The sequence below is a fragment of the Hippoglossus hippoglossus genome, chromosome 1 (genome assembly GCF_009819705.1).
Source record: "Hippoglossus hippoglossus isolate fHipHip1 chromosome 1, fHipHip1.pri, whole genome shotgun sequence".
NCBI lineage: Eukaryota > Metazoa > Chordata > Actinopteri > Pleuronectiformes > Pleuronectidae > Hippoglossus > Hippoglossus hippoglossus.
The window spans coordinates 922592-935717 of record NC_047151.1 but is presented as its reverse complement, the minus strand read 5'-3'; the positions used below and the strand labels follow the sequence as shown (position 1 = coordinate 935717).

The following is a 13126-nucleotide window of genomic DNA, read 5'->3' as shown; positions in this document are numbered from 1 at the left end:
ATCACCAAACACCATCATCGAGCGTCTACTCGAAAACATATGGGTCGAAATCAAGGATGAAGATTTTGAGATCACCCCAGAAAGGATGAAACACCTTGACAAAGCCGTTTTCAAAAAAATCTGCAAAAAGTGGCACGGTGTTGTAAGTGTGCTGTTTGAATTGGAAATGGAAGACCCAACACTGGACAAATATATTGTCTCTGTCTTCAAAGATCTGCTTGTGACACCACCATAAAGATCCAGCGCCATCAGTAGATGTTTCTCCTCATTGTGCTTCTCCAAACTCTTTTCATGATTATTTCTGTTTCTTTGAGAATCAAACACTTAAAAACAGAAAACAGTAAACTAATAAAAAGATATTCAATATATCCTCATGTCTTGATGTTTTTATTTATGCCTCTTAAGCCCTTACTCCTTTAAAAGAAATGGTCTCTTGTCTATTACAAAAGATTTAGGAATATACATATAAAAGCCATGTGGCCCGCTCAGTAGATCAGACATCATTACCTCTAAGAAGACTGGGAACGAGACAGGATTAAGGTGTTAATTGTTGTGTTTACAATGATTACATTGCAGTTCATCTAAACAAAGTTACTGTTAGTCAGTCTTCCCTTTACAGAGGAGCCTGTGTTATAGTGCAGCACATGTGCTGTGCATTATTTATGAAAGACGTCTCTCCAGTGTCATTTGTTATTGGTTGTGATTTTCCCTGCTCCAAGATTTCCCAACCGAGGTTTGAAGCTTTATATCGGGCAAGATAGCAAAGGGGTGTGTAGATAATGCAGACATAAGTACTTTTTAATCAAACTGAATTTGTATAATGAATTTATTTTGGGATTACTGTATTTGCATGGGAAGTCATCACCAAGACGCAATATAAAAGGACACTTTTTTTTGTACTTGTTCGAAGGCTGTTTGTTTCCGAAGCATCATTTGTTAGAAATAAGTTATATATAGTATATATTTGACAGGTGTGTATTGTACACAGAATGTGTTTTTATCAGTTCACGCTTCCACAAATTGAACAGGTGATTTATTTATCTGATGTATCGAACTCCCAAACGAGAGGCCAGCTCTGCAGCGTTGGTCTTCAGAGGTCCACATACTTCCACCACGTGTCCGAGGGTAACGACCCCCGCCAAGCAAAACAGCTGCTGCATGGAGGGTCCTGCTGCTTGCTTAGCGTTGAGACGGGTGCCGAAAACAATGGGCTCTTTTAAAAGCAACGTCATTGAAATACATTTTATTTTGTCTCTGTTTGTTGAATATCCCCCACACAGTGAACACTCCATGGTAAAACTTTGGGAGATTGATCAGTTTGTGATCCCTCAGGTTCATTAGGAACAGAGGTTCAGCGAGGCCCGGTCCCCCTCCTCGACTTAGGATGGCTCGGGCTATGGGTCTCCAGGTGAGGTCTGTGGGTCCGACGAGGAGTCTTTAGATGGACTGAAGTCGAAAGGCATCACCCCTGTTGGCCAGGAGAACCAGCCCCTGTCCACCTTCCTCCTTTGGTAGGTACGGCACGCTCTGTGGGACCCAGTGCAGACGGTCCCGGAAGAAGTCCACCAGCACCGCCTGCATCTTGGCCAGCAGACGTGCTGGGGGGGTCCACACATGCCAGTCAGTGCCATAGCATGGAAGACACCGGGTTGTTAATAATAAGGGTGCTCTCTTTAAAAGATGTGTGGTAAAAACTTTTTTTAAGTTGTCCTTCTACCTTCTCTAAAACATTGTCCCAGTTTTTATTCATAAAGGTTTCATCCCCAAGATACACACCCAGATATCTGAGACCTTCTTTGTTCCAGGTAAACCCCCCAGGTAAAACAAGCTCTCTGCTTAGCTCAGCTCCCACTACTAAAGCTTCACTTTTTTCCCATGTTAGTTTTTGCAGATGATATTTTGCCAAATTGATCAACAATTTCAACAATTTCAACCAGGATATTGATGTCATCTTGTTGATGAGGACGATGACATTGTCAGCATAAGCATAAGCAGATACTACATTTTTTGGCAACCTGGGAGATTTACACCTGACAGCTGTATGTGGAGGAGGACTGGCTCTATGGCTAGGGAGTACAGCCTGCCAGAGAGAGAGCAACCCTGTCTGATTACATCATCTGGCTCTTTCCGGGCACGAGCGAATCAGATGTCCCTCATTTCCACAGCCGAAACACTTCATCATACCTGATGTTACATGCAAAGTGTAATTGAATTCATCAATTTTAAACCTGAAAACCAAATTTAGTTCTTCCTCGTTCTTTTTTAGAACCATGAACACATGTCTCCTGAAAGACACAACATGTTTAAGGTGGGGAGATTTACAGTAGATGGGGATCATTTTTATCGGGCCATTAACTGTCCATGTCTCGCCAGCTCTTTCTCTAAGAGATCGTTTTTTAGGAACAGGGCCACATTAGAGATTGTGACCTTTTTAACAGGATTAGCCAGTGACAAGTACAGGTGTGAGAGAGCCCTGAATCACGACTCCACTCTCTAGAAAAATCACCACTGCGCTGTTCATTCTTGAAGCAGACTTCACGCTATCATAGCCAACAACCTCACCTACAGCCAGACTGACCTCTTTGACAGAGCAGTCCACAGCCGGACACAGTTTGATGGTGTGTCAGCGTGTTAGCTTCGGCCTCCACCTGCAGCAGCCATGCTGCACAGACAAACCGGCAGCCACCACCTCCACCAACTACACTTCTACTACACACACTACTACTTACACAAGAAGAAAGAGCAAAAAAGGAAGATAGAAAAATATAAATTAGCCCAAGATAGAACCAAAAATCAGGTCGTTCTCTACAACAGAACAAAAAACATTTTCTTTGCACCAGATGCTTTTGAATTGTTCCAGATTGTTTGTCAAGCTGTAAAAGTTGTAATCGATTTTTAGTCTGGTTTTTATCATTCTGATAAAAATTGTGTTTATGTCAGTTTGCTGAGTTCTCCATTTCGTGCTTTCTACTGATGTAGATCGCCATTTTAGATTGGCCGAGAACAAAGTTTAGTAGTTTACATTGGATTCTTTGCATTTTTGTGCATTTGTGGCCAAGGATGTACATCTGTTCAGAAAACATTTCACCAAACTTCCTGAATATTTTCTTCAACAGCTGAAACAGAGGAACCAGTCTGCCACAGTCTAGGAAACAGTGAAAGATGGTTTCTCTCTCTGAGCAGAAAGGGCATTCACTACTGACATTGGGGTTTTATGTGCTCAGTGCATGATGGGAGTTCCCCAGCAGTCTAGACCTATAGCAGCATAACTAAGGGATGGTTCAGGACTCACCTGATCCAGCCCTAACTATAGGCTTTATCAAAAAGGAACGTTTTAAGTTGAACCTTAAATGTAGAGATGGTGTCTGCCTCCCGAACCCAGAGTGGGTTCCACAAGGGAGCCTGTGTTCTGGGAGCGAAGTGGTTCTATCTCTTTGATATATGAAGGGGCTTGATTGTTAAGGGCTTTGTCAGAAGCAGGATCTTGAATTCTATTCTCTTGGTAACATTTGTTAAGACCCCATCACAACGTATTGCTCCCAGTTTCGTGAGCTAACGTGCTTGGTGAGAGATGTGCTGAGTGCGGAAAGTGTCCTTCAATAGAAGCAACGGTTTTCCTCTCCAGACTGCTGAATCAGGTTCTTTTTTTATGCCTCCTTGTTACAAAGGCTTTATCACAGTGTTGTGAGCTAATGCGCTCGGTGGGACCTACACTGAATGCAGGCAGTATGGCTGGCAACGGCCGCGGGGCGATCCTCTCCAGCCAGCCAAGCGGCTTGTCTTTCCTCACACCAGTGTATCGCTCGCGCCGTCACGACTTCTATTGTTACGCAGATGACACCCAGCTGTTCTTATCTATGAAGCCTGATGAATCTATCACTCATTTAAGCTTCAGGAATGTCTCAAGAACATTAAGGCCTGGACGACCCAGACATTTTTAATTCTAAATTCAGACAGAAATTAGGTAATTTTAATTGCCCCTAAACATCTCAGAGAAACATTGTCTGACCAGATAGTCACCTTGGATGGTATTAGCTTGGCCCCCAGATCTTATAAGGATGTCCCAGTAAGTCTGTGAAAAGCCCCCAGTTGGTTAAAAATGCTGCAGCACGAGTGATGACAGGAACTAGAAGGAGAGATCATATTACTTCTGTATTAGCTTCTCTGCATTGGCTCCCTGTAAAATTCAGAACAGAATTCAAGATCCTGCTCCTCACTTACAAAGTCCTTAACCATCAAGTCCCTTCATATCAAAGAGCTCATAACACTGTATTGTCCCAATAGAACCACTTTGCTCCCTAAACACAGGCTGTCTTGTGGTTCCAAGAATCTGTAAGAGTGGAATGGGAGGTAGAGCCTTCAGCTACCAGGCTCCTCTCCTGTGGAACCAGCTCCCACTCTGGGTTTGGATCAGGTGAGTCCTGAACCATCCCTTAGTTATGCTGCTAAAGGTCCAGAACGCTGAGAGAACTCCCATCATGCACGGAGCACTTCTCCCCTTCTTTCTGTCTGCCCCCACATTCATTTATTTATCTATTTTACACCATGTCACTAACTTTGTTTTTCTTCCATCCCATAGTCTCTCTCTCTCTCTCTCTCTCTCTTTCTTTAAGTCCCTTATTATTATTATTATAGTGACATGTTCATTATGATTTGGTGCAATACAAATTAAACTGAATTGAATAAGCTAACTTTGGTTAAAATCTGATCAATAAAAAAAGATTTTTCTTGGAATTCAACTTTAACTCTCATTTTATTTATTTTCATTCATAATGCTTTCCCTTTTTATATTGAGGATAGCATACAGATAACAGCTTAAGACAAAGCAGCTCTCCATGAGACCACCAAAAATGGTTTAAAGACAATATTCATAAAACACCGGCAACTTTTTGCAAACTGGTTTGATGAAGCAAAGTTCAAACTGTGCTTATTTTAGAAAAAAATACCTGTATAGTGGAAATCTAAATAGTTAACCCAGATATATTAAAACAGAGCAGCTCCCAAATTTTAACAGAAAAGTCCGATTTATTATTCAGTTTCCTCTGTCATAGTGAAACATCAAATGAACTGAATATCAAGACTACTTGACCCCGTTTAAAGGAGGATAAAAAACACATTTCATGTTTTCCCCTTAGCAGATAACTATAAAAAAAATCTGGTTGACAACACAAAAGAGATTAAACTCAAACACACAACTCATTCAAAGTCCCTGTATATTCCTCAACCCAAAAGAAAATTCTAAAAGCTAAAAAGGTTCATTTTAATCTTGACAGTTTCTTCTGCCTCCTCCCGTCTCATTTTGCAGCTTCTTGTGGTGAGCGGTTCTCATTTTCACATGGCTGAGCTGTCTGGCATTCCAGGGTGGTTGATGGAATTAAAGTCAATGACAATCTTGGTCTTCTTGGGCTTGAACTGCCTGCAAAAACATTAAGGACAACAACAAGACAGATATGAGAGTATTAAGACACACATTGAAAAAACGAAAAGAAAAAATATATATTGTATGACATTCACAGTCAACTTTTCATTGTCTTTTGACCTGGACTGGTCCTTTTGTGACTCTTTCTGTCTTTATATGCCAACTGAGGAGAACAGTGTTTTGCTCCTTTGTACGCTAAAGACGTTTTCAGACATGACGTTCGGGTAAAAATTGAATCGCCGGAGATGTGGAGGTGAATTTTTCCATGTCTTGGCCCTTATTCATGACAGTTACGGTGCAGTCAGTTGATGCATTCATCAATGTAATCCTCAAGGTCTAGAATTAAGGTATTTTCTTACCAGTCTCATAGAAACATGAGGTCAGTTCCGAAGGCTTTTACCAATACTAAATATAAATACTTCACATTGGTTTTTATTTGACACCCATCTGTGCATGTATACAGGGGGTGTCACTGACAAAAACTCCACAACACATACATGTATATATACACAACAAAGTATAATAAAGTGCCCTTCTGAAACGGTGGTTGGGGGATTTGTGCGTGCGTACGTCTGAAACGGGTGGCTCTGCAGGAGGATGTTTCCCCACGTGCAAGAAAAAACTTACTACTCACCTAAATTGAATGCCTGCCATACTGAGTAGCCTTCTGGAAGCAGTCATCTCCGGTGTGTCATGATACTTGTCAGACAGATAGACCACTTCCTTAATACCTGAATAGAGGGAGGCATTATTAAGATACGCAGGAGGCAAGAGTGAAAAATCAAAATGTGTCTTCTTAGCAGTGACCTGCTTACTGGGTAAAAACAACAGAATTTGTGAACTTAGTTTGGCTGGATTCGGTTGGCAGTGCACAGCGCGAGTGATAAGACACAGAGAGGAGCTGTAAATTACTGACAGAGCTGGTAAAACTGTAAAAAATAAAAAATGTACCGTCCAAACATGTATGAAAGACCCAAATGACACCCGTAAGTGGACTACTTGATCACTATAACCACATTATTTAATCAGCATTTGTAAGGGAACTTTTTGATCCATATAAATGGTTGAACACTATATTCGTGATCACATTGTACTGATAGTTGTTTGTGTATTTCATGACTTTGAAACTGAACTTCATGGGAGTTAACCACAGCCCTATCACAAGTTGTATGTTCATTGGACTGACCATTGCCAAGATATGACATCACTTATCATTACCCAGAGGAAGACATTTCTAAACAACTTCATATATATAACGTAAATTTATATCATCGTCCTTCAAAACTTGGTGTCAGTCAACAAATGTTTACGAGTGACTGGCGTGTAAGAGTGTGTTTTGTCAACACTCACCAGCCTGGATGATGAGCTTGGCACACTCATTGCAGGGGAACAAAGCCACATAAATGGTGCAGCCTTTCACGTCAGCACTGTTTTTGTTCATTATGGCATTCAGCTCTGCATGGCACACTGTAAGAAGGAGAATCGTAATGGTATCCAGTCAATACGAGACACTTCATGTTTTCTTGTTCGAAGTCTAAGAATTTGGTTGTATTACAAACAAGGCTTGTAGCAACACAAACAAAATTCAGTTTACCTCTGGTCTAAATATCACTTGGTAAATTTAGTCTGGCCATCCCTCCATCTTACATTTGCTTTTAGTTTTTGAAGCCGATTGTCAGATTCCCATGGATTTAACTATTGATATTCATCATCTCCAGCAATATGGACATTTTCACTTGTAAGAAATCAATTAAGAACGGCTTAAAGACTGTACACCTAAATTTCACTCAGCAGTTTTAGTTTTATTTATTCCCACATATAAAGAACCCCAACAAGATAAAATGCATAACATTACAGGTGAATTTCATAAGAAACACTCCAGGGTGTGGAAAAATGGCATTCTGTAGGGAGAAAATTATAGGAAACAGGTAACAACATTGAATATGCAAATTATATGTCTCAATAGCTTTATTATCCATGCAAACTCCAAAAATGTTTAGTCTATTCACCGACTCCGCCATCTGCATAGTGGTGGGTAGATAAGTGAATTTATTTAAAATTTTTGGGTGAACTATCTGTTGAGGAATTGTTGACCATCCTCACACATTACTGTATATGCCACTATATATTATGTATATTACATTATATCTGTACAGAAGAATAGTGCCTGTCTAATTCCACACATTCTCCCTTCTCTCTTTAAGCAGTACCCAAGGTCAGGTTATAGATAAAGGGCCAACAAACACTACATTGTAGTGTCTACGTTTAGGGACTTTCATATCTAACTCAGATGCTCCAGACAGAGAGACACCAACTTCAACTCTCGCCAACTTCAACTCTTTTGCGTATTTCACCAGTGGCAAGACGTAAGGACACAATGTGATCTAGGAATAAATATTTATGTTCTCTACATAAAATCTAATGTTACATAGAGAGTGACAGCAATTCTGGCCATTCATGGATGTGCTGTTAGAATGGGTGACGCAAGTAGAGGAAGATATATGCGGATGCTGTGGGAGACATCTGCAGACGTGGGGGTGACAATTGCTCATGTTACTCTGTTAGTGTTGTTATATTGTTCCACCTTCTGGTCTCCTTGATGCATCAAGTCTACATTAAAACCTTCTGCATAAGACATCAGCTGCTGCCTGAGTTCTCCTTTCACCAGATTCCAGAAAACTTCCATAATACTATCCCTTAAAGCACATCCTCGGCAGCTGCCCAAAGGCCTTTGCAAAAAGCTGCTATAACTGGCAGCATTATTAAGCCCTGAGAGCAGTTCCAGACAGTAGCCTCAGCCATAACAACCACCGGGCTGCCAAGTGTTAAAACCCTACAGCCTGAATGTGTGATAGGCCTCCTTGCCTCAGCTGACCACTGGCAGTTTAGAGTAAATCTGTGTCAGGCATCAGACATGTCCGAAACACATCGCCTAGAGAACTCGTAACTTATACATGTTCAACTTTCCAGACAAAATCAAAACAGGTGATCATGGTAGATCGCACCATGAATGAATGAATGAATCACAAGAGCAGAAACGTTCCAAACAACAGGAGCTGACAGAGCAATGCAGGAGGCATAGTTGCATCTGACTGTCGGGGCTTTGAAGCTGGTCACTCTGCTGGAGGAGATGCAACAGCTGACACGGTGTACACTCGCTCGTGGTGAATCCAGAGGGGGATCCCCTGCTGTGTCCACACATCAACTTCTCCTGGATTTCTACAGACTTTATACCAGGAGGTCAGGCAGATAAAGTCCATAGAAACTGCGGAGTGTCTCACTCTGACATTTGCGTTCACACATGCTCCTCCTCCGGACTAAATACAGAGGATCCACAGAGTCCAGTGCATGTCTGAAAGCAGCTTATGTGACACTTTGAATCCAGAAACAAATACAATCAAAATTAATACATATTGTCCAAAACCAAAGCAGAATGCTAAAGAGTGCATGTAAGATGTCCTCTCACCATAAGGGTATTTTGTGTTGAGCCGATCATCAGCAGTCCGGGACCACGGTAGTAGATCATCATCACAGCCATTTGGCATACCATTGTAACCAATGCCAACTATCTTATTCTCCTGGTTCACTATACATGCCCCAACCTGCAAAGAAGTAGAAAGGTTGTTCAGTTTGATTTTTAAAGGGCTACTTCACCGAAAAATGAAAATTCACAACACTGTTTACCCCTGAAACTGTGTTTCACCCACCCCTCCATCGGCATAGTAGTGAGTAGATAATGAGTGGTGAGTAGATAATGAGTGAATTTTCATTTTTTTCGGTGAACTAGCCCTTTAATTTGCTTACATTTTTTTTTTTTTTTCAAACAGTACACTGTCCACAGTCATATTAACATATTATAAAGGCTTTGACATTAATAGGGTCCATTTATATTCTGCTTAGGGTATGGCTTTTGGTCTTTCTCCTTGAACCACAGAACTACTTTTTTGTTTTGTTTCCTCCTATTTTTCTACTTAATGTTTGTCATGCACCAAACACCAATGTTGAAAATATACTTTGCAATAAATCTGATTCTGATATGGTAGAGCCCTATGCCCTGTTCTGAAAAAACTTGACAATTGACAGCATAACCTTCAAGTATCTCAGAGAAACAGATTCTACTACGGAAAGCAAGGACAACTATAACACATTTAACTCTTTCCTATATTTTCCGCAACATCTTTACTCAATTTTTACACATTCAAAAACACACGTACCTGCGAACTTGGGTCTTTGCTCCTTTGGGCAGAGAGAAAAGCGACAGCCATAAAGTAATCTGGCCATTCTAAGTAATCATCTCTCTTCTTTGTTACACAGCTGTTAAGAAACACACAAAAAGAGAGAATGAAATAAAAAGGTTTTGTGATTTGACAAGAAAAATCGATCCTTTAAGCAATTTTTGAGTTAAGAAGCTTTCCTTTTACGGAATTCACAGCAATTTTTTTCTGAGCAGTAATTCCCTCAGTTTACACACCTTTCCAGGTTACTTCATTTGTATTCAACTTGTATTCGCAGATATGTGCAGGCCCAGACCCTTGGGAATTATTTCCAACAAGATAGTCATTAGCACATTCCATTCAAAAACCACAGAGCAATGGGCCTCATTCGCCAAGTTTTTTAAAAATTTATTTGAAAGAAAAAAGTTCCTAAGAAAACTCTTCTTCAGATTCATGATGTGTTCTTAAACTGCAAAACTGTTAGCACCAGTATTCTTACATTGATAATTCTTGTTATTTTAGTAAATTAATAAACATCTGCAATTTATTCCTAATTAGCATAGGTAAACACCCATAAAAGGTCATAAGATAGCAAGGCCTTGTGCACACACAGAAATCACAGAAATGGAGAAGAAAATTAAGAATGATAATCAAGACACTGGGGCACCACAATAAAACTTTAGTAGTTTTGAAGTTGAGGTGCTGCTGCAGGAGGTCCAGCAAAGTTGTATTTAGTAGTGTCAGCAGTGGATGTATATAACATTAAAAATAAAAAGGTACATGAGATGCAGTTACACGTTCAGTGAATGTCATATCAGGAGAAAGTTGCAAAGTTGATAAAGTAAAAATATAGGGGTTTTATCTCAAATCTGAAGCCAAAGGAAATATTGCCAAACATCAGAGAAAGAAGCAGACCACTGGAAGGGGAAAGGTTTGCCTAACTGGACCAAGACATAGGGACCATCGTTGGAAACAGCACTCTCAGGTGTACCCTCAGGTGAGTATCTGGACTCAGACCTGGGCACTGTGTCAGCCGTTGCATCTCCTGGGCACATCTTCCCTCTCAGAACCAGAAAGTAAGATCATTTTTCAGAATTAATAGGCTACAATTGGATTGAACATTCTATCTAAAATCTGTAGCTGTAAAACAAGGGAACATGTGAAACAGTTTATATGTAAACAGCAGTGTGTAAAACCTAAAGATGGGTGACTATTTTTGTGATTAAGTGTCCTCCTCTTCAACATGTGCACGCGCACAAAAAATGTTTTCATGATAAGTTTGCATGCAAAATGTTATTTGCTTTTGCAGTATGGACCAAACATTATATAATTTAAACAACCCAAAATAAAAAGGACCCTATCATGGTTTTATTATTGTCATTTATGTACAGATGAACTCATGTTGAGACAAACACACTTGGAACCTGGTGGAACCTGGCACTTGCCTGCCCATAACTTCCATCAGGAGTACCTCCATGCACACCCCCAGGTCCCGCTAAACCACCCCACGCCTCATCTAGGATGCTGTCCTTGACAACCAAGAGAGAATAGCCAAAACCATCACCATCAGAAATTATGTTTTGTGTGATTGTTTCACAGCTTTGTGTTCACTATCAGTGCTCACCCACTTCAAAAAAAAAAACTATAAGCCTTTCTACCACTGCTCTCTCTCCTCCTTGAGCCAGGGAAGTCATAACAGCCAGTAAAACTGTAGAAACACTTTACATTAACATTGTCACACAAAACATGTGCAAAGTTGATTTCACATGACACAGCAACACAATATCACTACGGGATGGAACTTTAAACTGTTTACAATCCACCAGTAAACTAAGAGAAGAAGAAGAAGAATGGCTCCAACATGTTGTCTCATGTTCATACCACAGTGGTATGCTGCTGTTTCCATGAGAAATTAGCTTGGTGCATTTCGCAGCTAATGATCTTTCTAGAAGGCTTTAATTTAAAGTGTCCCCACACTTTTGATGACTTCTCTCCGCTGTATCATTTGCGGTGTTTGCCAACATTTACTCCAGAGAGGAGACGCCATTGTCACGTAAGCTATACAAGGCACTGTATTGCCTGGGTGACTACCCTCACCTCAGGAGACATTACAGAGTGAACTTTATATTATAACAAATCCAACTGATCAATTATGAATTTAAAAGCCAACTTTTTTATAATCCATTTTTTATCAATAACCATAACTCTATGAAATAAGTTGTTGCAGCCTTCAATAGAAGGTTGAACATCATACCTTACAGTATACAACTGTTTCAAGCAGCAAGGAAACAAGCTGTAGATGAATTTACTGAAATCTCATATATCTTCTTTATGGTTTGTGCCTAAGCTCTGCAGAGAAAAAGCTTTTGGCTTAAGTTAGGCTTGGTTCAGGTTTGTCAGCATTCCCAGGAGCTTTTTGACTTCTGATTTTATTTGAACATTAACACAGAGTTCCAGTGTCAACACTAACATATCAAAAAAAAAAGTCTAGACAAAATATTATTGAATCTGTTGAAACATATAACACTTCTGGGGAAGATTTCACACACAAAACATTTGATTAGCATGCAAATGGGATTTATTGTTATAGATTAATTGAACAAATACGTTAAACTAACGTGACACAGAATTATTTTTCTGCACAAGTAGTACTGAGGCTTTTACTAATAATACTTTAAATTCCGTCTTGCCTGTAATTATTATGTAGTTTAAGATTTTTTTGTAGGACCTTAACTTCAAATATATACATACACTGGTATTTCTACCTTCACGAGTAAATTGTCCACCACTGTCACAAACTACTACTCATACTACTGTCATACTACTCATACTACTGTCATACTACTCATACTACTGTCATACTACTCATACTACTGTCAGGACACTAATCTTAACATGTGCAGTGTGTGTATGTATGTATATATATGTGCGTATATATGTATGAATGTACGTACAAGAATTCTTGCACAAACTGTTACGTCAAGTTAAAAGTAGTTACCTGTCCACATGAGCACACTTCGGCTGCGGAACTTCGTCCATACTTCCAAACTGGGGAAGTTATTTGCTTTCCTCTGCACGAGGGTTGTGATGGTTGGATGTAAAACTCAGCCGTGGCAACAGACTGCGACTAAACCCGGAAGAAGACATCAAGCAGGAAGTAATTCCTCCGTCTTTTTTTTTTTTAACTCCAAACTTTTTAAAACAGCTTTATTAACATCACTAAGATGTTACTGCTACACCGGACGTTGTAGTTTCAGGAGCGCATTTCTCGGACCCTGGGTTTTCGTGACACTGCCACCTAATGTTACCACTGGGGAACACGTACCCCTGACGGCCAGGGGTCCAGACAGCAGCTGTTCGTGTCTCCTCGGTCAACAGTTTATCAAACTAATGAAACACCCACTAACCTGAAAAGTTCATCAGATTAGACACATTTGCACTTAGATTTCCCACCGCTGTAACTGTAATCTACTCGGATCCCTTTCTTACATAA

At 40.2% G+C, this 13126-nt stretch overlaps 1 protein-coding gene across 1 annotated transcript; it reads right to left on the bottom strand.

Annotated features, from left to right (window-relative positions):
• Positions 1-4726: 4726 nt before the first annotated feature.
• dctd (dCMP deaminase) lies at positions 4727-12848 on the bottom strand. The gene is made up of 6 exons (XM_034609221.1): positions 12632-12848; positions 9634-9733; positions 8886-9021; positions 6770-6886; positions 6054-6150; positions 4727-5416 (listed from the first exon to the last, which is right to left on the bottom strand). Exons 1-6 carry the CDS (start codon positions 12670-12672, stop codon positions 5332-5334), a joined length of 576 nt encoding a protein of 191 aa, XP_034465112.1. The 5' UTR covers positions 12673-12848; the 3' UTR covers positions 4727-5331.
• Positions 12849-13126: the final 278 nt, after the last annotated feature.

Bases quoted from the DNA above. Each gene is read 5' to 3' on its own strand.
- dctd (XM_034609221.1), bottom strand. From the start codon at position 12,672: ATGGACGAAGTTCCGCAGCCGAAGTGTGCTCATGTGGACAG. The intron at 9,022-9,633 runs GTACGTGTGTTT...ACTTCTTTGCAG, and splicing joins GCAAAGACCCAAGTTCGCAG to GTTGGGGCATGTATAGTGAA. The intron at 6,151-6,769 runs GTGAGTGTTGAC...CCCTCTATTCAG, and splicing joins CAAGCTCATCATCCAGGCTG to GTATTAAGGAAGTGGTCTAT.